Genomic DNA, 26,242 nt, shown 5'->3' on the forward strand with positions numbered 1-26,242 from the left:
TCAGCAATGGACTGAATATCTTCTCTGTCGCGATAAAGGCCATCTTGTCCTGTCCAAGACCGATGGTGTACTTTCCAGTGCTGACACCATCATATACTTCCATAGCAGTCTGTTCGACACACTGTAGAAGAGAAGGGATGAGCAAGATGAGATTACCATGAGTCCAATGAGACTTACTCTTGATGGGAAGTACATTTCGAGGGCAAGGATGCCGACATTCTCGGGATAGTGATCGTAGCGAGACATGATGAGTAGAGAAAAAAAGAAGTGTAGGTTGGGAACAAAAGGACACCGAGCGCGTCGACTTTATTATCTTTTATAGAATCTAGGGTGAGACAAAGAAATTGGCTCTGGTCCTAAAGTTTGGCCAATAGGAAGGCAGTAAAAATGTTTTTTTTGAAGAGCAAAAAAAAAGGGGGGGGGGGGGGGGGTGAACGGAGAGAGAGAGAGTGAGGGAGAAGAAGGGAGAAGAAGGGAGAGAGGGGTGGGGGGTGGAGGGGAGTATTGAAGAAGAAAAGGCCGACATGTGTATATATAAAATACAAAACTTATTTATATGTATAAAAGAATTATTATTATTATTATTATTATTATTATTATAATTCTAATTGGAATTACAGTTACAAGTACAGTTACAGTTACAATTCTAATAATATTTGAAATTGGCTATGGAATTCTACACAGTATATATATGCGTGTGCACATCCTTCTCTGCCTATATGCCTATGACTATGGCTATGTCTATGACTGTGTTTGTGCTTGTGCTTGCGTCTGTGCTTGAGTCCGTGCCTTTGGATGTAGACGTAACAAAATAAATAAATAAAAAATAAAGATAAAGATAGATAGAGATAGTCACGCCATTTAGGATTTTTTTATATATATATAATATTATTATTATTATTTTGAAATAGTGTCCGCTTTCCTTCTCTTTTAATTGTCACACCAATTAACCCATGGACCAAAGACTGTATTAAGAAGAAAAGATTAGGAAAGAGACATATGAATGTCACATTTAGACAAGTGAATTTCATTGCTGGGCCTACAATTTATATATATATATCTTATTCATTGAAGATCCAAAGGAGTTAATAATGAAATAGAAACTTTGAATTTTTTTTTCTGACTACTATCATTTTAAATAAACAATGAAGTAATGTACAGAATGATGGCTTATCTGCAAATTAGTATTAGCCTCACACAAAGCCATCCGACATACCGGGATCAATTCAATGCCAAGATAATCTAAAGAGGTCTATTTGGGCACATTTTGGATTTATCAAAAGGGAGCTTCCGTAAGCATTTCTTTTTTTTAAAAAAAAAATCTTTAAGAATCCTGCTCTAATTCACTCTATTTACTTTATATATATATATTTTGTATTAGCTGTACAACATTTGTACTGAATTCTTAACAAACTATTCGTTCACCGAAAATATATTATATATTTATATATATTATTGTAATAAAAAGCTTTCAAGATTCATCAAATTTTTGCACAGACATTTCCAAGAAGTAGACACATTTACAGTGTTTTCAATTATATAGACCTTGACTCCATTGCTATCATTTACAAATCAAATCACTTTTATTTAAATGCAAATGAAAAATAAAGAGCCACTAAATCAAGATCGAAGAGATAAAGATATATCTGGTACCTTGCCCTGAAATACGTATTAGCCCTTAGACACATACTTTATATATAAATATCTACATGTCTGATCGGAGCAGATAATATTGTGGAGCTTTCCTTATCGTCTTTTGATCATACACAGATTCTCTAAATATTATGTATGTCAATGGTAAATAAACTATAGGTTTTTGGGGATAAATTTTATACTAATTCGTCATTTCAAAACCTTGGTTTGCTTTCTAATAATTTTTAGCTATCTAGATCCAATTGGGGTATTCAATCAAACATTGATTGTATTTCGTTAATGCTTTTTGTATTACAACGTTGTCTATGTAAATAAAAAGATATACCAAATTTTGAACTTTAAAATGTATTTTCTTGTTCTCTGTGCACTTCTGAAGATCAATATCCACATTCTTATTAACTTTCGTTGTTGTTAATTAGGCAGGAGAGTATTACTGTGATCTAATGAAAAAGGTGGTAATAGTAAGGGCAATGGCTCAAACACCTTTTATATACCTTAATTTTAAATATAAAGTATAACGTATAATAAACTGAAGACATTTGCAAAATCAAGACTTTTTGTAGCCAATACTACGTATTCTTATTATAAGAAGGGGAAGTGACCTGCAAGTAGACAATCTAGAATATTCTTGCCATTGACTTCTAAAGAAATTATGATACCATGGCAACAAACCAAAGAATTGAGTTTAGTTACTTCAGAACGGCGGGTTTAACTTGGATCAATAATAATGACAATAAAAATTTTAAAAAAAAGAATGCTGTCATGATAACATTTTGTAAGTTAAAACTATAAATGGTCACGTGCCTAAAGACGTGCAAGTTCTGGATCAATATCCTCATCATTTTTTCTCTCCCCTTCTTTTTTTCATATTATACAAGTGCTTTATGAATTCTCATCAAGCTGCGCACCAATCGCGTATTCCAGAACAACAGAGCATCGGGCAAACACTCCCACCGGTGCCTGTAGGTGTCGACACCTTGAATGCACCCCCACTTCCATTTGGTGCCATGCCCATGGGCACACATCTTCAAGTGGGTCGATACCAAGTCGTCATCCACAACTTTATTGCTGAAGGTAATAAATCAACATATATATATATATATGTGTGTGTGTGTGTGTGTGTGGAATCGTTTAAAAAAATGTCAGAAACATGTCTAACCTATCATTCCTAAAAGGTGGTTTTGCTCATGTCTATCTGGCCCGAATTGAGGGCAAAACTGGATTCGTTGTCCTTAAACGAGTAGCCGTACCAGATACAGAAGCACTTAAGACAGTTGAAAAGGAGATTGCATTTATGGTAACAAATCAAACATATGAATACATGAATACATTACACCCAAGGTTGACATGATAATGGTAGCGGCGATTGGGTGAACACAAGAACATTACTCGATACTACGAATCACGCATTGATGTGATGCCCATGGGTGGATTCGAAGCCTTGATTCTGATGGAGTATTGCCCCGGTAAGTTATTTAATACTCCACTTTAGTGTATTGTATTATACTGTACTATTTTCTTTCTCTTACATATATATATATAACACTAGTCTAATAAAATTGAAATATTCTTTGATGGGGGTTAGGCGGAGGAGTAATTGACCTGATGAACAGACGACTACAGCAACGTCTAACGGAGCCTGAAATTATAAAGATATTTAGCGATGTTTGCGAAGTAAGGACGCCAATGTATTGTATTGTATACACATATATACGAAAGATTATATTCTGATGGGAATCGATAAAATAGGCTTTAGCATATATGCACTATTGTACTCCACCAGTCCTTCACCGAGATCTCAAGGTAGAGAACATATTGATCTTGTCGCAGGACCATTACAAGCTGTGTGACTTTGGGTCGGCTGCACTTTCAAGGGGTAATTATGTACCGACCACAATTGGAGAAGTACAGCGACTAGAAGAGGATATACAGAGGCACACGACACTACAATATCGTGCACCAGAAATGATAGATATTTACCAGAAACGCCCAATCAATGAAAAGGCCGACATTTGGGCATTGGGTGTATTATTATATAAGCTGTGCTATTACACGACTCCATTCGAGGAGCAAGGTCAGTTGGCCACTCTCAATGCGCGCTACACTATACCATCCCAGCCCGCCTTTTCGGACAAGATGCGCCGTCTCATTTGCTCCATGCTCCAGGAAGACCAAAATCACCGGCCTAACATCTATCAAGTTATGAATTCGGTGTGTAGGATGAGAGGTATTGAATGCCCCATTCGCAATATCTATGGGGAGCCAGCCTCGCCACCTCATCCACCCGCAAAACCAACTAATGGTTCAGCCGCACTGTTCGAATCAATTCACACACAGCCCGAAATACCCTCCATCACCCCTATGCGACGAGGAAGACCCACACGCAATGAAAATACCTCAGATCCTTTTGATCCCGCCAAGTCAAATGTATCGCCTGGACAAGCATCCAACTCTGCGCAGACAAACAATAATAGTTACACCAGTAGTTCCAGGACAGCTCATCATCAACACAGTGTGTCTTTAGGGTTTGAATCAGATTTCAAGCCTTCGGCTGCCGTACTCTCTACTCCTCCACAAAATCCTACCAGCACAAGAAACACAAACGAAGTACCAAAGGATAACCTAAATGATGCATTCAATGTGACCAGCAACAGCTCTTCATTCAGAGGACATTCTCCTGCAAAATCAGATACTCCCTTTTCATCGACACCAACTGATTCACCTCGCAAATACTCTCCTGCCAAAGACCCATCCTCTTCTCCACCAAAAGGATCACCTGCATCCATCAATAGTTTGCCAGTGAAAATCACACCAAAACCAAGTAAAAGCATGGGTGCAGTACCCAGCAACAAAACTAGTGACACAAATGAGAATTTTAAAGATACATCTGTCAGGCACACTGTGACCGCAAATATCGAAGCTCGCCTACAAGCCTTCAAAGGAAACACACAACAACAGCAACAGGAACAACAACAGCCACCACCACCATCACCACCGCCCGCCCGTATTGAAGAAACCAATGTTCCTTTCCGACCCAAACCTCCCCCAAAGCCTGCTCGCTTCCGTACCGCCCGTTTACCAGATGAACCTTCTCTAACAGAATTTGAAGGGAAATTCCCAAGTGTAGAAGAACTTTCTAAACAATTACCCGTCAATTCGAAATCATAAAATCATAAAATCATAAATCATAAATTGTCTTTTCTTCTTCTTCTTTAAAGAAAATATACCGATTAATTAATGATGAGTTAATTGGTCCTTCTACACACACAAAATATAAAAAGAGTTTCAAGTGTAATAGATTTTGTACAAGAACGGTTATTTAAATGAGTGCAGTACATGCTCTAAATGCGTGCATATAAAGTGTCGAGATTCGGTTTAAATTTCAGCACAAGAAAAAAAAACAAAAATTGCAATATATTTTTAAGCCGATAATTAACTAGAGAATAAATATAAGTTGAAGTGCTCATTACACAAACATAAATATAAATGAAACATCCTCTTTGTCTCCTCAGTCTACTCTATTCACCAGTCCAACTGATGGACAGTCCCTTCATTGAAGCCCAATTGTTCTTAAAAAGGGAATAAGAGATTGACCGTGACAGCGTTTCCGTGTGTCATCCGTCCCTAATCTGTCATTAAAATATGAAAAAGGCATCACTATTTTAGAAGAAATTCAAGTTTTTTTTTATTAAAAGCTTCTTATTACTTTCTACTTCATTCAACATGTGCGGCATCTCAGCACTCATTCTGGCCGACCAAAACGGAGCAGCCTGTGCAGACCTCTTTGAGAGTCTGGGTCTGTTGCAGCACCGTGGTCAGGTAAGAACCCGAAATAATTATTAAGCAAATCGATTTTTTTATATTAAATCAAATGCATATATATTTATTTTATAGGACGCTGCTGGCATTGTTACCTGTGGTCCTAAAGGTCGTCTCTTCCAATGTAAAGGAAATGGAATGGTGAGAGATGTATTTGACGAGAAGCAGCTATCTCGTTTGTTTGGTAGTCTCGGCATTGGCCATGGTAAGCAAAATACTTAATTCGATCTGTACAAGTAAAAAGATGATGTATTAATTAAACAATCAATGATATATTAATATTATTACTAATCTTTCAAGTACGCTACCCTACTGCGGGATCATCTTCCATGTCGGAGGCCCAGCCTTTTTACGTCAATTCTCCCTATGGGCTTGTATTAGCTCATGTAAGTTTGGCATTTTTCTCCAGACGTAAAGGAACCAATACAAATGCTTACATCAAATGCTTATTTAGAATGGCAATCTGACCAATGCAAGAGAGCTTCGTGAATTTCTGGACAAGATTGCCCATCGCCATATCAACACCGATTCCGACTCCGAATTGTGCCTCAATATTCTTGCCGACAACCTTCAGAAGACTGGCAAGTTCCGTATTAACCATGAAGATATCTTTACTGCTATTCGTGATCTCTACCAGCAATGCAAGGGCAGTTATGCCTGTGTAGCTATGATTGCTGGCTATGGTATTATTGGTTTCCGCGATCCTCACGGTATCCGCCCCTTGGTTCTTGGCCGTCGCTCTACTTATGCTGGTTACGATTATATGCTTGCCTCTGAAAGTGTTGCTCTGGAGGCACTTGGTTTTACTGACATTGAAGATGTCAACGCCGGCGAGGCAATTATAATCACCCGTGGAAAGGTCCTTCGCCGACGCCTTGTTGAAGTGGAAAACTTGGCACCCTGTATCTTTGAATATGTTTACTTTGCACGTCAAGATAGCATTATTGACGGGATCTCTGTTTACAATTCCCGTTTGTCTATGGGAGAGGCTCTTGCTGACCAAGTAATCAAGACCTTGGGTCCCAAACTTGATATTGATGTCGTTATTCCTGTACCCGACACAAGTCGTGTAGCTGCTCTTGAGCTGTCAAAAAAGCTCAACATCGACTACCGTGAAGGTTTTAACAAGAACCGTTATGTCGGACGTACTTTCATCATGCCTGGACAACACACCCGTCGCAAGAATGTCCGTCGTAAGCTGAATGCCATGGCCCTTGAATTCAATGGAAAGAATGTATTGTTGGTGGATGATTCAATAGTACGTGGTACTACTTCCAAGGAGATTATTCAGATGGCCCGTGATGCTGGAGCCAAGAAGGTGTACTTTGCCTCATGTGCACCCCCCATTCGATACCCCAATGTCTATGGTATTGACATGCCCACCCGCGACGAATTGGTAGCCCACGGACGAAACGATAACCAAATTGCCGAAACTATTGGTGCAGATAAGGTCATCTTCCAGGATTTACATGATCTTATCGAGTCCGTGCGCCGTTTCAACCCAGCCATTCACACCTTTGACACTTCCGTATTCGATGGCCATTATGTGACGGGTGATATTGACGAAGAATATCTCTCACATCTTGAAGGTTTCCGTAATGAAGACTCAAAATCAAAGGCTGATACCGACAGCGATTGTGTTGGTCTCCACAACAACTTTGTTATGCCTTAGAAAAACCTCCACTTCCATATTCTTCCTTACTTCAACCATAACCTTTTTATACAAAACCCTTTTAGCATTTTGGGTTCAAATTGCACACTAGAAACAGAACAAATATACATCTTTATTATATATATATATATATACATACACACACATGATTGATATGAGTACCCGTATATTCACTTTTGATTCTTTTTTAAAAATATATACAACTTGTAAATATGTGTGCTTATCAGCAATTTACTCCAATATTAACACACCTTTATACGTATATATACATAGGGTGTTTATATGATTAAATGCTTTTAGAATAAATGTTGTATTTATATACATGCAGAGCAGGTATCATCTTTAACTTGTAGTATTATAACAAAAAGCTATTTTCGCCTCTACTTTAAATAATATCAATTTAAAGCATAGTATACAGTACACAAAACAAGTTCTTTTAAAAAAATATATTAGTAAGCACTAAGCATTTTTGCTTTAATGTCCATTGTAAGTAGTAGAAAAATCATAGATTTAATCAATTTTTTAAAGAAATACTATGAAAACAAAAGAATTAGAGAATATAATGCGTTACTTTATTACAGTTAGAAAAGTGGAACATCTCATTCAACTCCTTATAAAGCCCATGTACATTTTCTCCTACGTACAAATCCAATTGAAGACCTCTTGAATCCTTACGTTGTTGCCGGTATCCACAGAAGAAGGCTGTACATCTTCGAAGGATACTTTGAACCATGTGGGCTCTCACCTCAGTTATTCTAGCATCTGCTACAAGGCGGCGGAGGAGTTTTCATCGACGTAATATTACATGTTGTTTTCTATATTCCTCATCTAGAAGACATAGATAATCTGTCTTCCGCTACTTGCTGGAGTCTCTATCGGGATTTTTTTGTACTGCTTATATAGGAATTGTACCATATATACAGACTCACATATATCTTTTAGTAGCTGAAACTTCCAGAAGCGTCTCAAATACTAAATTGAAACACTCCACTTTGCTTTAACCTGTGTGTAGCTTATAGCTTAAAGTTTGATTTTATTCTCATAATACTTCAACATTGTTATTAAACTTGACGTCATATTATCACGGGCGATATTTGCTCTGGGGTTTCATTTCTTGATACTCTTTTCACAAACAATTTACACAATAAAGCGTTCAAATTTCCAAGACAATATTATTTCTCATCAGTAGTACAATTCATAGGCTAATTCCTGTCATACTCATTAATGACCAAATTATTACAATTTTTATACAGAAAACAAAAGTTTATTATCACACAGATTATGGGATAATTATTGAAAATCCACTATAAAATATTGAGGGTAACTGACATGTTTGCCAAATATCGGAGCTATGTTTTTTTACACTATATCCCGACGCATATCATATAAATCTAATTTTCTTTTGGATATTTCAATGGGAAATTTCTACTACTCTTCAAAAGAAGAAAAAAAAGTCTACGTCACCTAGAAATACTGAATCTTTGGTACAAAATAAAAATAAAAATTGAAACATATTCCTGAATTTCAAAAAAAAAGACGGACATCTTTCTAAATAAACGCGTCGCTCTCTCTTTCTCTCTCTTATACAATTATTAATATATTATATATATTATATTAATTTTGTTATAGCTTTGATTAGTTATAAAAAAAGAGAAAAGAAAAGACGAATACGAATACGAATAAAATTAAGAATAAGAAGACCTTACATTTAATCACTGAAGGCCAAAAAAAAAGTGCATTCAAATAATCTCAAACATTTTGATCAATCTGTCATGTGCGCGCTTCTAAGTCAGATAGATCAGCAAAAGAATGATATGACCACTCTCACACCAAACATCGACCATAGCGTGAAAGCTGGCATAACACTAAAAGCTTTGGCTGAGCTCGATTGTCCGCCTGGAGATCTGATCAACTATTTCAAGGGTAAACAGCATCATCTTTTCTCTCTCTTCATCGTAGCAATCTACAACACCAACAAAATCAAAAAACACCACCACTACTACCACCAACAACAACAATCGATGACTCATCCAATCTACTTTGCATTTCAGACACACAAGAAAGACAACAAAGTCTAAAAAATAGCGAGCCACAGACTGAACTATTGACCATCGGTAGACAAACCTTCCCAAGCATATTCATGGAGGCCCTCGAAAGTAAGATTGATTTATTGCGTTTAGAAAATAACGAAGTAATGAACATTATACCCGTACAGAAATGGAGTATCAACATTACATGGGGTTAATGGAAGAGATTGGATATTTGTGGAGAACTGTCGACAATCGATTGATTATGTGGAACTATATTGAACGGTAAACAACAATAAAGAAAATAACAGCATACGAAAACCATTCCAACCAGAGCTTACTCTAAAGGTTTTGTCTGTTAGCGATGATATACTTGTTCACGAAGAACCAGAGCAACCAATTACAACTGTTGGGCTTGTCAAACGAAAAAGCGGTACTGCAAACAAACAAACAAACAAACCAAAAATCCAGATGGTTATATTTTATAGAAATTATTTCTAATATAACATACCCATATATGTATAGCATTTTGCGGGTTTGACTTGACCCACATAATCGTCGTGGCGACACCATTACAAATTACCCTACTCGGAGTTGCTGCAGCATCCGCAAATCCTCTCAACAAAGGCTACAAAGGAAACAGAATTCAGATGCACAACCTGAATGTTAAGGCACCTGCAGACGACCTTTGCTTTCTGGAAATTAAAGGCACTGAAGATGAAAGAATTTTGCTGTTAGCTACAGACGGACATTTGTATGAAATGGAGCACTATGTAAGATGCACAACATTTTTGCAGCATATTCAAATATATTGTCTAATGCTTTACTATGGGACAGAGTATAGGTCATTTCTCGCTCGGGGGTAGTAGATTAGTTTGCCTGACAAAGAATATGCTATACAAATACCTTCCAACTTCTTTTGACAAAGCGCCAAAAGGTAAATTAAAATGAAATACTGACATAATCAATTGTGTACAAAATTCCTGAAATAATATTAATATAAATATTGATCTATGTGAAATCTAGGAAATATCCAAAGTTTTATAGTCTGTGATCAGCGCAAGGTCATATATGCACTCACCAGCAACAATGGAATCGAAGTAAGGAAAAAGTATATGTGTTCATAAAATCCACCCATAAATGTGTGTGTATGTGTGTTTTAAAATTCCCAAATATCAATGCTTGATTTAAAACAAAAAAAGGTACTTTCATCGCCCGGAAAAGGTGCAACTGTCAAACGACTGGCACAGACAGGCGACATTAAAGAGACAGCTACTCGTATCGCTAATCCAAGTGGATTAACACGCTACCAAGACGATTTCCAGCTTGTTTCGATACATTTGATTTCAAAGGAAGAGTCTGAACGTGTTCATATTCTCGGAGTATCCATTACGGGTGCTCGGATCTATTTCACCCATCTGTCAGACATACGCTTTGGTGCCTCATTAGGCCCCAATGAACAACCAAAAACAATCAAAATTGCCCATGTAATACTATCACCTAATTACGAACCACAGGGGATATTCTCCTTTATTCAACAAGACCAAATCGATAATTCAAAGACTGTTCTGGGATCTTACTACAACAAAAATGTGTTTTTGACGGCAAAGGGAAAAGTCGCTGGAGAAAAGATTGTTAGTGTAGCTAATCTTGAACGGGTGATTGTCACAAATTATGGAAATGATTCGAATTTCTTGGTAATTACCTTAAATATACGCATACACTCATATATATATATATATGCATGTGTTCTGGTTACAATGTAAAATCATGTCTTCTCATATTATTTTGTGATTTTCGTATTAATACATAGACCTCTACTTATATCGAAACCACCGCTTCAATAGAAAACCATGAAACCATTTATGGTATTGGAGAAATAGACGAGAAATTTTATCGGGAAACATCAACTGGATTACCCAAAGACATACGCCAGTTCATTATCCTTGGACACTCTAGTATAACGACAATAGCACGCGAAAGACCTGTTGATGGCCTCCGTCGATTAATTCTTAAAACAATCAACTCCGAGACAATCGGTAGTCCAGAACTTAACGCCTTTTTTGAGCGATACGGATACACACAAACATGTGCAATGTGTCTAGAAATCATTTGTGTTGAATCCGGGAAAAAAGATAGTGAATCAAGTAAGTCTTGTTTATGTGTATACAAAAATGTGGGGTAATTGTAAAAGGGCTCTTCAGATTTTTTTTAAAAAAAGAAATATTAGATAAGAAGGGTTGGAAATCCAAGTATTGATTAGAAATTTCAAACTTTTTACGATTGGATCTTTTTGATATTCTCGCTCTATAAATTGACTTTTATACAAAAAAATAGATGCACTCGTAAAAAAAACTACTTTGGTTTTCTTTGAGTATGGTGGACAACCTTCAGTGGGTCTTTCGATGGCTTCAGAAAAGAACTATCAAGGCCAAACAAGACCACGACCAAGAACAAAATTTAGTGTGAAGCATGACGGTCTTGGATTATATTTGGTTCGTTTATTGAGACCTATATGGAAAAAGAAAATCTTCCCCCTCAGGTACGAGCATATAATGTTATTGTAAATTAATCAGACTATACACACGTATATATATGGTACCCATTAACATTAATAAATATTATCACATATCTATAGTTCCGAGGGCAAATTTACAACAAATACAGCCACATTACGTAAACAACTTTCAACAGTGCAAAAGGAACTCTGGTCCCTTCGACATTTTATGAAAGAGTAAGCAATTTGAGCTTATTTATTTTTAAAAGGCATTTTATAACCAAGTCTATATCTTCAGAAATGATTTACTGCACAAGGTTCCCAAGGATTTTGTGCCCTCTACGCAAAGAGAAAACCAACTGTGGATCTTGGTAAACTGAGTGAAAAAGAGATTGTTATATATAGTGTGTACTAAATATATATGTGTGTGTGTTTATTTTTGTTAATTCAAGGACGAACAAATGTCTTTTTATGAAATGTCTACTTTGATGACACACACCATCGAGTCAATCTGTTTCTTGAGCGGTATAATGGAGACAGGCGTTGAAAAAATATACCAGCAGTAAGTTGAAAATAATAATTGATGGTGGATCGTATTCAAGAATGGATATGGATATTAATTCACCATGTTTTGAAAACATAGACTTCAGACTCCCTCCAAAGAAAAGTTTACAGACTTAACAGTCGAATTTATTGTAACAACATTTGATGGCAGAGACTTAGTCAGAGAGCTTGTAATTTCAATTATCAATGCTCGGGCTACCTTAAAAAATACTGGCGGATTTGAGAGCGTTGCTTCTCTACTACAGAAAAATGGAGATACCTTATTCCCAGAAAAAGACATTGCATTCTACAAGGTAAACATATAATTACATAAAAAATAGATCGATACTGCATGTATTACTATTCAGATATATTGAAAACTAAATATACCAATAGGGCATTGAAGCAATAGTAAAAGCGAAATCCGCTGGAGTAACTAACGAGGATAGTGAATTTATGAAAGAGGCTCTAAGTTATTTCAAAGAAGCACCAAGCGACTTATTAGCATCTAAACTTGATCAAATATGTGACGAATTCCGTAAATTGGGATGGAATAAGGCAATTCTTGATTTGGCCATTTCTAGAGCAACAAAAGAAGACCCTTACAATAATGCAATGATGTTTCTGGAAAATGGCTCAAACCCCTCCAACCCGGATGCAAAATTCTACAAGGCGCGGCATATCTATTATTCTCAAGTGCTCAAGACTATCATTAACCTCAAACCAAAAAATCCAAGAGATGAGTCCTGCCAGTCTCAAAAATATCGTTCCCTGTTTGAAGCTGCACGGAATCAGAAAGAAGACACAGTTTTCCTTTACGTTCTTTATGACTGGCTATTCCAAAATTGTCTCTATGGTGATTTGTTTAGTCTTCAACCTGATAACCTTTTGCCTTTTGTTCGAAACTACGTTGATCATGTTCAAGGTATCCGCTTCTTATACAAATACCATCTCCACCGCAATGAATTTTTTGAGGCTGCGATGTATGTACGATTATTAGCCGAACTTGATCCCAATGCAAACCTCGATGAACGTATCTTTTACATGGGTCAAGCATGCACTTTTCTCTCGAAATTTTTGGTGCTTGGGGGAAGTACTGAAGAATCCTGCAAGCTTGCTAAAGTCTCAGAACTGCAACATAAGACCCTGAAAATTCAAAAGGAAATTCGAGACAACCTTTGCCAACAATCTGGTCGTGTGGTTATGACAGACAGAGAAAAGATAATGCTCAACAATATACCGATGTCATTAAATGATATGTTTGAACTTTCCCGGCGGTATAATTGTCCAGATGGGGAGCTCCTGGTTTTGAGTATGGCTTATCAGTGTAACTTTAACTTGGTTCAGGACCTTTGGAAGCAAATTCTAAGCGATAGTAAGTTGTAAAATATGAGGTTTACAGAAAACACACGTGTTAACTATTGTTGTTATGACGTTAGATGAAAAGGAGGCTGATTGGCTTCGCGTATCTCCTTTCCAGACCTTGAAAGGTCGTCTTATTCGTTTGTGCAGTCAAGTACTCGAATCTAGAGTTGTTTTGCCATTGCGTAAGTTAATGCGTTACAATTTGACTACATGTGTATTTATTTATATACTAATATTTGGAAAATAAATGTACACACGCAGCCTATGTCATCCAGATATTAGAGGAGTATTGCTTCAATCATCCAAATAGACCATCTCCTGAATTTATTAGCCACATTTTCTTGAGTTCCGGTGTTAATATCGAATCATTGAAAGCCGCTTATGCAGAGGTTTTAAATTTCAAGGTATGTTTGACATATAATAAAATACCAAAGAGTGTTTCGGATTACTTATGGTGAATATTATAGAGATCTTCTGGGCGCTCGGTAGAAGAACAGAGACATCTTGAGATGATATCGGAACAGCTGAATTCAAAGGAACAACCTAATGCAAATGAAAGTGGAAGTCCGGCTCGGCTTGCTAGATCATAACCATGATAAATATATATACATCTAACAAAAGAAAATGTACATCTCTCCCTCTTCTTCCTCAAATTCCCCTATCACAAACACAATCTCAACCCACACTTACACCATTTATACACATGCAAAGCCAAGAAAAAAAAAATACACAAACTAAACGAAAAGACAAGGCAACTTAAATTCCTTATTGTAAAATATAAAAAAAAAGAAATGAAAAACGCACAAACTCTTGTAAAAGCATTTTATGGATTGGTAGTAAACAACAGGTAGTTTTTATATTTATATGTATATATCATTATTGATCTGTGTTCATTTGGGTTAGTTACTCGAATTGAATCCAAGACTCTTAAAGAAAAGCTATAAAAAATGCGTCTTGTTCCAAACCAAGATAAATAAATAGGATTCTCTCTTCATGTCATGAGTGTTACAAGAGCACCCAAGCTTCTGAATAAATGAATGAATGAATGCATGAATAAGTGAATGAATGAATATAAAAAAAGATAGCTAAGAAATAAAGAAAGAAATAAAGAAAAATGTGAATTTGTATCTGTGTAGATTTGGCAAGAGGAGAAGGTGTACGGAATGGATATATAATGAAAAGTCCCTTTTCTTCTTCTCCTTCTTTTCTCCATCTCAATATCGATTCTTCTGTTGTTGTTGTCTTCTTTTTCTTGACACTCTAATGAGATGCATGATTTACCAACAGCTGATTCTGAGAGTTGTTGGGTTGGGAAGCCATTCGCTGCATTGGGAAAGGATGTGATTGAATGGGGTGATGGTAGTTGAGAGTAGAGTTCAGGGGAGAAGGGTTGGGATGATTCATGTCAACCGGTGACGAAGACAGGTAGTAAAGTGAGGATTGGTTCGACGGTAGTGATGGTGATGGCTGTGTTGGTTTTGTAGATCCATGGCCCATTACTGCTGCAGGAGATGAATGTTGTCTCGGTAGAGGAGGCATTCCTCCGCCAGCGGATTGTTGTCGTCTAGGTACCATAACTGTCTGGCATTTCTTTAAAATGTCTTTTGCATTGAGCTCTCTGTCACATTCAGTATACGACAACTTTTGTAGCATCGGTACAAAATCTTCTGGGACCTATAATACGTTTATAATTAACATATCATTTACTTGATTATATATATCGTGCTTGACTTACAGTGCAAAATTCTTCTTGATACTGCAACAACATGTGTACTGCCTCAATAGCCGGGAATGACTCTTCTTTTGCTGGATCCTTGCTCTTGGGGTATAGAATATTGGGAGCCAACACAGTGGCTAAATTCATCAGGTCCATCTTGCTGCCTGATTCTTCATCAACATGGGAGAACGTAGCTACCCATTTCATGAACAGAAACAAGACCTCCATCGTATCTCGATTGACTTTAGGGAGTAAACAGCAGATAAGATGAAGCGCGCGCCTTCGATCTTCTTTACAATCGAGCTCTAATAATAATAATTATAACAATAATAACAATAGCAGATATATAGATATATTAATAACCTTGGATGTATCAGTACATCGTCAAACATTTTTTTAGCTTTACTTTGTGCAATAATAAACAACCGATAAAGCTTGAAAGTCAATAAAGGGTCTGGTAATTCACGTAGGAACTTCTTTGTCAGAGCGGCAACTTGAACAGGTGTCTCATTAATGAGTTGGATGCCATTTGGATTCCTGTCTATTTCTTCGCACGTGTCCTTGAGACGTCGTATGTTTCCATTCTTACGAAAGATACCCTCGATCGACATGTCTAAATAAACCAAAGTTAGATAATAATGTGATAAATGAGTTATATAAAAAATAAAGTGTTCTTTTCATTACCCATTTGCTTCATGGCAGAGATGCTGTCATCAATAAAGGTTGGGATCCTTACACCAGTGGACCCCATTCCCAAGTTAGATTCTACTCCATTCTTTTCTATCAATATATCCAAAGGAACTCCAAAGGTTCCCTCTAAAAAAAGTTGTGGTAGTATATCAATATTAGGGTCAATATTTATAAAATTCAAGTAAGTTATGGTATACCTTTAGTCCGTGGTGTTTTTTTGACTCCGCCTGCTTTAAAGCTCGTAAAGAACTTTCCCCAAAGAGTAGAGTTTTTATTATCATCGATCAGATCGACAAGCTCCTCCATTGAGAAGTGTTCTCTGAGCATCTCCTCTAGGTGTAGAACTGAAATATGCTTGACCATGAAGTGCTCGAGCGCACTCAGTTCAGTAAAATAGCGAGAACGTGTTTCTGGTCCTGCATTGGCTTGCTGACGGGCACGTTGACGGGGTGTGGGATTCTGAGCAATATCCATATGGTGTTGTTGGGCTGCTACCAGTTCTGGAATATCTTCGAGAGTCAGAGCATCTTCTTTTCCAAGACGTTGAAGCTGAACATATGTTACGTCTTCCATATGTGATGAATCTGTATTGTTGGTCTCATTCCACTGCTCATTTTGCCGGCGAGAATTAGTTTCGTGAGGTTGGTTGGTAACATAGGCTGCGTTCGGACTTGGGGTTTCCAAGAGAGTTGATCGTTTTGCAACACGATGTGAATCGGTTAGTCTGCTCTTTGCTCGAGTAGATTTGAGTCGTTTTATGTCACCCAGGTTGATTTTCTCGAGTGGGTTGTCGGTATTAACGAGTGAAGTTGTACGACCCCCCGTTGTATTTATTCCAGGAGGTGTTTCTTTGGTTTGAACCGTCTGTGCACCTCCGTTTACCTGTTGTGTTACTGGGTTATCTAAAGACCATATGTAGAAAATTAATTATTAGGCTTTTTTCTCTTACTAATTTTAAAACAAATGAAAGTAGAAATTGCTAAATAATAGAATTCATTTTGTCCTACCATAGACACTCAGTATACCATACAGGTGGCGGAGGGATGTTCTAAGCAGAAATGAGTATTGTTGCAAAGGTGTAACAAGTTCAAAGCCCTGCTTATATCCGTCGGTATTCACAATGCATCGCTTGCACATGAGAGTCAGTCTAGAGGTGTGCAGAAAGGCGTCTGCATATTCACTACGTAAAAGGTTTTTGCACTTTGAACATTCGAAGCAACCGTCGTGCCACAAGTTGTTGTCTGATTTGAAACACTGATCTTCACAAATGGTGCCGCAACTTTGACAGAGATCTGATGGCGTGAGTCGCTCTGGAGTCATGGGTGAGCCGCGTTGCTTATTTGCCAACTCCATCAAATGACAAAGGAATCTTCCGATAGACATTGGATCAGGCTCCTGCATGCGTTCCTATTGTCCATGCATAAAGAGATGGAGCATTAGTATATATATATACATATACATACATACATATACATATATATATATAATTCTGATTTTGAATTTGTTGAGTAAGGAGCAATAAAAATAAAAGAAATCAATTGTTGATGTACCAGTCGAAGAGCTCCAGTGAGACCGATACGAATAAGTAATTTAAGATAGTGCGCTAATCCGGTAACAAGTGTGAGGAGTTCCTGAGTAAATCCAGGTCGTCGTGTACCGGTTTCCTGGGTGTGGGATAATAAGGCAAAAAAGCTGGCGATCTTTTTGCAGAGCATTTTAGCCTCTCGTTCGTGATGAAGTTCTTCTTCGGTCTGGTAATGATATTGGTCAAGTAGATCATCAATTGCACCGAACAGAACCTCGACATGTGTAATGAAATTATCAGCCTTCTTGACACCGTCCAAGTAGCTTCCTACGGAGACATGCAGTAACATGTCTGAAATGCAGGCGGCGGCAGATTCTGTGAAACCACGAGTTGGTTAGGAGTCAAAAAAGGAAAGGTGGTTGTCCTTTAATTTTTCACTAGAGAAAATATATGTACAAAAAAGCTTACCTTCAAAGGCTGATAGGACGGTCCAAATGCGATACACCTTTTCTTCCATGCCATTTTGTACATTTCTAGACTGATCTACAGCCTGTGTGTTATGATCTGATAAGGTATAGATATAGATCAAGAAAGAATAACAGAAAAGAAATTATATATTAATTTAAATACTTTAATATATTTATTATTGAGCTGATCAGTACAAATTGATCCTACACACGATACCTGCCTGATATTTGCTGATCTGCTCCTATATTCTGTGCATCTGATGGCTGGGCGAGCTTAACGTTCCAGAACTAAAAACAATACAAGAATATAGAGGTATAAAGTACAAATTTGTTTAATAAACCAGACCAATAAAAAAATTATTAATATTATCAATATTACTATTATCTTTTTTACTTGCTTTGTGAACCATGTAGCATTCGGGATGCCAATGTTCGTCGATGCTATTTCGATTAATCTCGACAAATTGTTTGAGAATAGCTGACTGACAGCCAGAACATTTGATAGCAAATTGGCTGGAATAATGCTCATGGCAGTATACATTGTTTTCGTGCTCATAATATGAATCGTCAGGTCCAAAAAGAACAGAACAAACGCTGCAGCTGAAATGATCCATATGGAATTTTTTACCGACGGCCGTGATGTAGGATCCGCGCAGTGCATCTCCGCAGTTATCACAAACCAGCTTTAGTCTTCTGAAATAGTCGCGCTCACAGAGGGGGTGTTGGCTACCATCAATAGCATCAATGGGAAAAAATTTAGAAGCTACAGGCTCGTGGCAGTCCTGTAATATAGAAAAAGTAGAAATTTTGGGTTTTTTTTGTAGTAGGATTTTTTTTTGGAACAACGAATCACCGACAAGAAAGGTGTGAATGAGTTTATTATTATTATGATTAATATTAATATTAATATTAATATATTAGTATTGATATTATTTTTTATATTTCTATTATAATTCATATTATCATTTACCAGACAAACAAAGCATTCCCAATGGAAGGTGCCATTCAAGGCGCGCACAAATTTTCCGTCAAATGGAAGTTGGCAATAGCCACAATGAAGTTCAGATGAGACTGGTGGAGAACAGGAGAGCGGATCGGTAAGGTCGCATGGCGATGCCTTTGGTGGAGTCTCAGAAAGGGACATGAACGATGGCGGGGAGGTGTTAAAAAGAACGACAAAAGGAGCGATGAAGGTTGAATGTAGAACAAAGGACGAGGTAAAGAAAAAACGATGAAGAAAAAAAAATAAGTATCGAGAGGTAGGAAGAAGAAGGAGGGGAATCACAATACTGTATTTGGAATATAAAATTGCACTATTTTAAGATAATTTCATATCCACAGCAGTACAAATTCGCGATTATTGCTAGAAAAATATGCGTTTTATTCATTATAAATTGCGCTACTAATCATGTTTATTGGCTTTGGTTTTTATATTTTTACAAGATGATATATTAGCATCATCCCAATTATTCAAAATATTCCCTTCAATGCTAGTCTAACTTTCGCAATGGCTACTTTAGCTACTTGAGGAGTTGAGGTGGAAGGATCCCCAGCTCTACCGCTTTAATTGCATCTATGCCACATAATGTTGTCTTTACTTTCCAATAAACAATACAAAAAATCTTTGAATAGGTACAATGTATTGAACTTGCGCACACACACACATATATATGTATATATGATATGATTGTTTGTCATTGTAAGTATTCTTACTTAATTTGTTTGATGATTTACGCTTGAAGAAATTATACAGTGTGTCGAATTATATTACTTTTATAATTAAGTAACTGATCGAGTGGGGTGTAATTAAACAGACATATGTCAAAAATCTATATTAGATCATATTATATGTAGTTTATAGTTTATTATAATGTATTTAAGCAATATTGACCAAAAAGAATAATTGTCTGGCAAGTATTTTGATATTAACAAAATTCCATTAAGCATCGAAAGTATCAGCTTAATAAATACAGCATTTTACACAGTAAAATCCGCATTAGTGAGCCCTAGCCACATCAAGTCGCAATTAGCCTACTGCTAAAGAAAGTTCACTTGTATTCCAGGGTTTTGTTTTTGGTTTTTGTTTTTGTTTCTTGATCGAATAAAGAACCAAGACTGAACTAAGTTTATACAGCAAGCCATAATACTATAATACAGTGCTTTTACTTAAGATTGAGATGAATTTGTATTTTTTATAGAAACATTTGTTTTAATCGCAAGTGAAAATACCGTAATACACTTTTTTCTCGAACGGACTATGAACGTAAATTAATATGCAAATATGGAAGTCCTCTGGAAGTTTTTTTTTTATTTATTTACCTTTACTTGTCTCTCTCGCTCTCTCACTCTTAGTGCATTTACTTTAGCGATCAGTGCATATAATACGTTTAGCATAGTAAAGTTTTAGATCATTACGGCTATATTGTATATGGATCTTTTTTTTTTATTTTCAAATCTTGGTAAATATTGATATTATAGAATATATGTGTATAAAGGGATTTGTTCATATATTCTGTGTATTAAAGGTACTCAATCTGCTTACAAGCAATTTAGGTAGACAAAGCCATAGATAGACACATACACACTAGTCTCATGATATGTAGTTAATAAGTAGGAACGAGGAGTAATACTTTACTTTAAGCTTTTTTTTCTCATAATACACTTGTCATACACACAAAAACAATTCGTTTGCACGAGTCCACAAGATACATTTTAATATTTTCAAGTTGATTTAGTGTTGTGATTCCCTTATTCTCATTCATTTAAACTACCTGTGGAGTACCGCAATTAAGATATTAGAGTTGCCTCCTTATCACGTGGTAAGTTATATCCGTAGAATATTGCCAACAAGGATATATCTTTCAGCCAAAATAGAAGTTAAAACATAGCTTATTTGAATAAGCCAAAGAAAATACCAGACATCAATGGATGCTATCTGGACAGCAGTCCATTATTAACTCAATTAAATAAGCTCGCGCATGGAGCTTGGTTTTTCCATTTTATATTTCATACATTATTGTCTACAAAAAACAATAAAATAAAATAAACACAGCACTTCTTTAATGTACATCCTCAAGTGCATTATGCTTTTTTTTAAAGTTTACTGGATATAGTAATTAACCGGAGCTAGTACAATTGTACCTTAGAAACACTGCCATTGAAACTAATAATATTTTTACAAACTTTCGTTTCGATTTCCTAAAAAAAAATATGCTTTTTGTTACTCACTAAAATAACCTTACAAACACCCAATTGAATCAAAAATAATGAGCTCAATAGAACCTCTAATCACAGCAATTGTAAACTATTGTCGTGTTCTTGATGAGGCCTCAACTCCAAGAGTGAAATTATGGAACCACTCCTTTCTTGAAAAGTGTTCGGAATGGTGCTTATTTATCGAAACCGAATTAATGATTCATTCCAAAGATACAAGGGAAAAATGTTATCAGCTGGCAAGCAAGAAAATCGAATATGTTCCGAGTTTATTGCATTTACTAGATGCACAGCACCAGCTCTACAAGACACTTCTCATCAATGAACATGTGACTCTTGATCTCTACTATTTCATAATGAAGACATATGATTTCTTAAATGCAGCAGGTCAGCCAAGACCTGATATACTAACAAAGGTATGAAATATTCATACATAATATAGTACATAAAAAATGCTGTTTAGAAATTTATTTAATTATATTATGATTAAGGACCTGACAACTCTCACACAAAATGCAGCCACGCAAGGGGTTCTATGTGAAATGCATAAAATACTTGATCAATAAAAACAAAAACAAAAAAAAAGACGCTTTTTCACAAAGATTTTCTTTTGCCACTTGTACTTCTTTTTATTTTTAGTCTAATGAACCTTCTCTTTTCTTTTCACTACATTGTTTAAGCTCTGACCCAGTTCATCAATATGCATATTGTGGCTTGCAAGCGATTTTTTCCTTTTGAGGGTGTGACGTAGAATTCAACAGCGAAAGCCAAGATTACTGTGAAAGTTCAAATGGTGAAATTAGCAAATCTGGGCACAAAGATGGGTGTAAATAGCCGCACTGCTACATTCTGCCTCTCACAGCACACAAAATAAAAAGCGGCCATGGCAGCAAAGAATCCCAAAAGCGCTGCGCTAGATCAAAGTTTTTATGAATTACCAGAAACAGTTGCTTGTTTCGAGTCTATTCAAGGCCCATTGCTAGCCGAATTACAAGCCCAACAACGCGATCTTACTTTTGATGCGCGCGATCTCTCAATTTTGACTGGTCAATTACAACAGTTTCAACAAGAGTATCTCGGAGCTTACAATCGACCTAACAATGCTCCTTTAAGAATCCCCACTAAGTTATTTCGGATCGATCATGGGAAATCTATCAGTAAGAGGTCAGCTCTCTACAAGATTCTCCTAGCTGCCTATGAATACAGAATCACAAAAGGATGGCGTAAATGGGACTTTGGAAATCCAAACAAAAAATCCAAGCATGTAGATCTCTTTCAGTCAATCCGTACATACCTTCTTGATATGGCTATTATTACAGCACCAAGAATAGCCTTCTCTGACACGACACCAGAGTCGGCTAGAAAAACACTAACCGGAATGGCTTGGAAGATGGGAGGTAAAAAAATAATAATAGGAAACTATGAAGATCAGTAAGAAAAAAAGCAACTTAATTTTTATTTCATTTTTACAGTTCACGTCGCTGACAACATTAATTCTGCCACCCATATTCTATACGGACCTCTTCACGAATATAATGAGATCGAGGAAGAATGGCTTCGAACATTAGAAAAGAAAAACGGAAAGGTTCTAGTCCACTGGTGGTACTACCCTGACTCTTACGATAGCTGGCTGATACAAACAGATCAATTTGCTGATCCGGAAGAAGCTCCTAATCATAGCGGGCCTTGGCATATATCTTGTCGATGGTTACAGGATAGCTCAAAATTCAATGAATTGATGAACGAAGAAGACTACGAAGAAATTGACGCTGACGAAGGTTCAGAACCTGAAAACGAAGATGTGGATATGATACAAGCAAATGATGAGGAAGAAGATGAAGAAATAGAAGAGGAAAGAGAGATGAAGCATCACCAGCCCCAAATTAAACAAGAGCATATCCAAGAACATTATCAATCTCCCCAAAACCAACAGCAGCAACAAGAACAGCTAGATGAACAAGAAGAACAGCTGGATCAACAAGAACAGCAAGAACAACAGGAACAACAGGAACAACTAGAACAACTAGAACAACAAGAACAACAAGACCATCAAGAACAACAGGAACAACAAGATCAACAAGACCAACAAGACCAACAAGAGCACCAAGAGCGAAAGGCATCTCCAATACTACAAAACCAATCATATATCAGGAACCAAGATGATGATCAACATAGACACAAAAGGAAGATTAGTGAGGCTCATTCGGATATCGTTTCTGTTACATCAGAGCCTGCTTCTGCGAGCGCGAAAGAAAACATGTCAACGAATACACACATGCACCCATTTGACATGGTCCCTCCTACAGTCATCCCTGCGCCTGTTATTGATGTCAATTATCAGCCAAGTGTGCGTATTCGAGATATCGAACGAGAACGTCCCCAACTTGGAAGTCGACAACGCAAAAATGAATTTGAGCCTTATAGCAATGGTGATATCACAAATATTTCGCAACATACTGAAGCATTTATTGAATATCCAAGGCGACCCGCTAAGATGTTGAAATTAGACGAAAGCTACCAAAAAAAGCCTGGGGAAGTAATAGGTAAAAGAAGGAAGGGAGGGAGTAAGAAGAAGAGAGAGAGAAAGAAAGAGGCGATGTACCTGACTGCAGTCATATTTTTTAGACATTTCCTCATTAGCAAGTGTTATGCCTATCGATTATACCACTATCAATGCACCGAGTTGGTTTGATATCAAAACCGTGCATCAAATCGAAAAAATGGCGTTACCAGAGTTTTTTGATCCGCAAGGAAAGAAGTCTGAGCAATTGGCGAAAGATTATATGCATTACAGAGATTTTATGATTAACACATATCGGGCCAATCCTGATTTTTATCTGACTGCAGTTGCATGCAAGGATAAATTAGATGCTGATATCGTTTCTCTCGTCAGAATACACAGCTTCTTAGAGCTATATGGTTTAATCAATGCACAGGTGCGCACACGATAGAAATAATATGTAGTTATCATCGAAAATTCTCATGTTTCATTAGGTTGATCCTCGACGAAGAATCTTTGACCCATATGTGGATAGTGAACCTGAAGCAGGTGTAAAACCAAAGTCTCAGCGAGATTACAGAAACGTTAACAACGTCGATATGCAATACCTTCGAGATTTAATTTTTGATCCTTCTATTACCGCAGACAAGAAGAGCGCTTGGGACCTTTCAATTGAAGACGACACCAATCCTGATATTCGTAAGATATATGTCTGCTCAACTTGTCAGACCGATTGTAGTCTTGTTCGTTATCAATGTCTTAAGCACAAGCAAGTGTACCTTTGCATCGACTGCTTTCTCGAAGGAAGATTTACTTCCACTCTGTCTAGCGGGGACTTTTTACGCGTGGAAAGTAGTAATGATCGATATGGAACAGACGAAGAATGGTCTAATAGTGAAATACTTCGATTACTGGAAGGCGTGGATAAATATGATGACGATTGGTTGATGATTTCTGAACATGTGGGGATCCGCTCGAAAGAGCAATGTATCACACAGTTTTTACAATTGCCTATTAGCGATACGTTTCTTACTGCCCAATTGGCAGATAAAGAGTTAGAGGAACTTCCATTTGGTGATCAACCAAACCCGGTCATGACGATGATTGCGTTTATCTCAGGCCACATAAACCCTGGAGTTGGTGCTGCTGCTGCTAAAGCAGCATTGAAAGAGCTTCTTCAATCAGAGGAAGCCAAAAATGAAATGGACATAGACAATAATGATGATGAATACGACGATGAGGAAGACGAAGACGAAGAAGATGAAGAGAATGACGAGGAAGATAACGAAAGAGTTATAAAGGAAGAGAATGAGGACATAGACATTGATATTGATAATTCTCGGCATCAAGTGAAGAGTGAAAAAGAAGACACAATGAGCGAGCAAGAAAAACTGCTGTTTAAAGGATTGTTCTCTCCGGAAACAATGAAAAAGGCTACTATGGCAGGTCTCTTGAGTGCAGTCGAGCAAGCCAAAAAGTTAGCAAGTTATGAAGATCAAGAGATACAACACTGGACACGATTGGCTGTTAAAACTCTCGTTGATAAAATTTCGCTTAAAGTACAACAATACGATGAACTAGAGACGTCTCTTGATAACGAAAGAAAAGAACTCGAGAAACAAGGGCTTGTTCTTACTAGCTCTATTGAAAATCTTCACCGTCAATATGCGGCCACAACTGCTATTACTTCTGGTACTACGCCTGACATTCCTACTGCTATAACGCCTACTGCCTCTGCTACTGCCACATCTACATCCACTACTCCCGCCGCTACTGCTTCTGCTGCTGCTACTACCTCTACCGCTACATCCACTACCCCTGACGCCGCCACCTCTACTGCTAATACATCTGCTGCTGAGAGTACAACGACTACTATTACTTCTACTGCATCCACACCTACCATGTCTACTGCCTCTGCAATCCCTACTAACATTACAACTGCCGCTTCCAATTCCACTTCCAATTCCAATTCCACTGCCGATACTACTTCTACTACTCCTACTACTCCTACTACTACTACAACAACTACAACTAGCCATACTGCAGATAATACAGTAATCTAAAAGAATAATTGCACGTTTTGACCATTTGACATAAAAAATAAAGCTAGTACTAGATTTTAATCCCTTTGATAAAAGATGTATATCACTTATAGAATTCCAATACAAGCAAAACAAACAACCCAGTATATTTTGGTTAACTCCACATACAAACTACAATAAAATCATTGTTTAATTGTATATCTGAGAAAGGTTGAGGAGAACACCTTTTTTTTTAGAATTTCGCTAGTTATATAGTTTATAAGTGATCAACATATGCTCAAGAAATATCATACGTCTGTGGGTTTTATACTGAGACATTCTGTCAGTTATGCAACTACAACCAGTCAATCGGCACCAATACATATATTTTAGCTAGGAAAGATTAAAGAGCCACAACTTGGGCCCTTGATACTACTAATTTTACAAGTGAGAAAGATTATACTGGATTAATCGATACAGAAAAAAAGATAAAAAGCAAACATACTTTATCATACACAATAAGCATATATACA

The 26,242-nt window shown here is 37.0% G+C and overlaps 7 protein-coding genes across 7 annotated transcripts; 5 read left to right on the plus strand and 2 right to left on the minus strand.

Moving 5' to 3' along the window:
- Positions 1-12: 12 nt before the first annotated feature.
- Positions 13-246, minus strand: PHYBLDRAFT_147960 (hypothetical protein; the record flags this gene model as incomplete). The annotated part of the gene is made up of 2 exons (XM_018431984.1): positions 13-121; positions 178-246. Coding segments are annotated over 2 exons (178 nt in total), but the record flags the coding sequence as incomplete, so codon positions are not given.
- Positions 247-2,520: 2,274 nt separating this feature from the next.
- On the plus strand, positions 2,521-4,861 carry PHYBLDRAFT_187812 (hypothetical protein). Its single transcript, XM_018439426.1, has 5 exons — positions 2,521-2,727; positions 2,829-2,950; positions 3,014-3,119; positions 3,239-3,327; positions 3,403-4,861. Exons 1-5 carry the CDS (start codon positions 2,538-2,540, stop codon positions 4,819-4,821), a joined length of 1,926 nt encoding a protein of 641 aa, XP_018288770.1. The 5' UTR covers positions 2,521-2,537; the 3' UTR covers positions 4,822-4,861.
- A 479-nt stretch (positions 4,862-5,340) lies between these two features.
- Positions 5,341-7,372, plus strand: PHYBLDRAFT_126188 (hypothetical protein). Its single transcript, XM_018429085.1, has 4 exons — positions 5,341-5,472; positions 5,548-5,677; positions 5,773-5,858; positions 5,927-7,372. The coding sequence occupies exons 1-4, from the start codon at positions 5,377-5,379 to the stop codon at positions 7,142-7,144; spliced, it is 1,530 nt and encodes a 509-aa protein (XP_018288771.1). The 5' UTR covers positions 5,341-5,376; the 3' UTR covers positions 7,145-7,372.
- A 1,544-nt stretch (positions 7,373-8,916) lies between these two features.
- PHYBLDRAFT_147963 (hypothetical protein) lies at positions 8,917-14,166 on the plus strand (the record flags this gene model as incomplete). The annotated part of the gene is made up of 18 exons (XM_018431985.1): positions 8,917-9,067; positions 9,196-9,300; positions 9,360-9,456; positions 9,534-9,604; positions 9,697-9,944; positions 10,009-10,108; positions 10,198-10,271; positions 10,374-10,868; positions 10,985-11,318; positions 11,509-11,713; positions 11,810-11,864; positions 11,938-12,039; positions 12,121-12,230; positions 12,312-12,525; positions 12,608-13,586; positions 13,651-13,758; positions 13,838-13,980; positions 14,044-14,166. The coding sequence occupies 18 exons, from the start codon at positions 8,917-8,919 to the stop codon at positions 14,164-14,166; spliced, it is 3,714 nt and encodes a 1,237-aa protein (XP_018288772.1).
- Positions 14,167-14,525: 359 nt separating this feature from the next.
- Positions 14,526-19,119, minus strand: PHYBLDRAFT_134959 (hypothetical protein; the record flags this gene model as incomplete). The annotated part of the gene is made up of 10 exons (XM_018429687.1): positions 14,526-15,250; positions 15,312-15,598; positions 15,700-15,906; positions 15,978-16,109; positions 16,181-16,865; positions 16,998-17,390; positions 17,534-17,883; positions 17,977-18,051; positions 18,355-18,757; positions 18,946-19,119. 10 exons carry the CDS (start codon positions 19,117-19,119, stop codon positions 14,837-14,839), a joined length of 3,120 nt encoding a protein of 1,039 aa, XP_018288773.1. The 3' UTR covers positions 14,526-14,836.
- A 2,122-nt stretch (positions 19,120-21,241) lies between these two features.
- Positions 21,242-21,651, plus strand: PHYBLDRAFT_170825 (hypothetical protein; the record flags this gene model as incomplete). Its single annotated transcript, XM_018436432.1, has 2 exons — positions 21,242-21,604; positions 21,631-21,651. The coding sequence occupies 2 exons, from the start codon at positions 21,242-21,244 to the stop codon at positions 21,649-21,651; spliced, it is 384 nt and encodes a 127-aa protein (XP_018288774.1).
- Positions 21,652-22,071: 420 nt separating this feature from the next.
- PHYBLDRAFT_64185 (Homeodomain-like DNA binding domain-containing transcription factor) lies at positions 22,072-25,751 on the plus strand (the record flags this gene model as incomplete). Its single annotated transcript, XM_018441250.1, has 4 exons — positions 22,072-22,585; positions 22,661-23,731; positions 23,814-24,124; positions 24,183-25,751. 4 exons carry the CDS (start codon positions 22,072-22,074, stop codon positions 25,749-25,751), a joined length of 3,465 nt encoding a protein of 1,154 aa, XP_018288775.1.
- Positions 25,752-26,242: the final 491 nt, after the last annotated feature.

The sequence above is a fragment of the Phycomyces blakesleeanus genome, assembly GCF_001638985.1.
Source record: "Phycomyces blakesleeanus NRRL 1555(-) unplaced genomic scaffold PHYBLscaffold_17, whole genome shotgun sequence".
Classification (NCBI taxonomy): domain Eukaryota; kingdom Fungi; phylum Mucoromycota; class Mucoromycetes; order Mucorales; family Phycomycetaceae; genus Phycomyces; species Phycomyces blakesleeanus.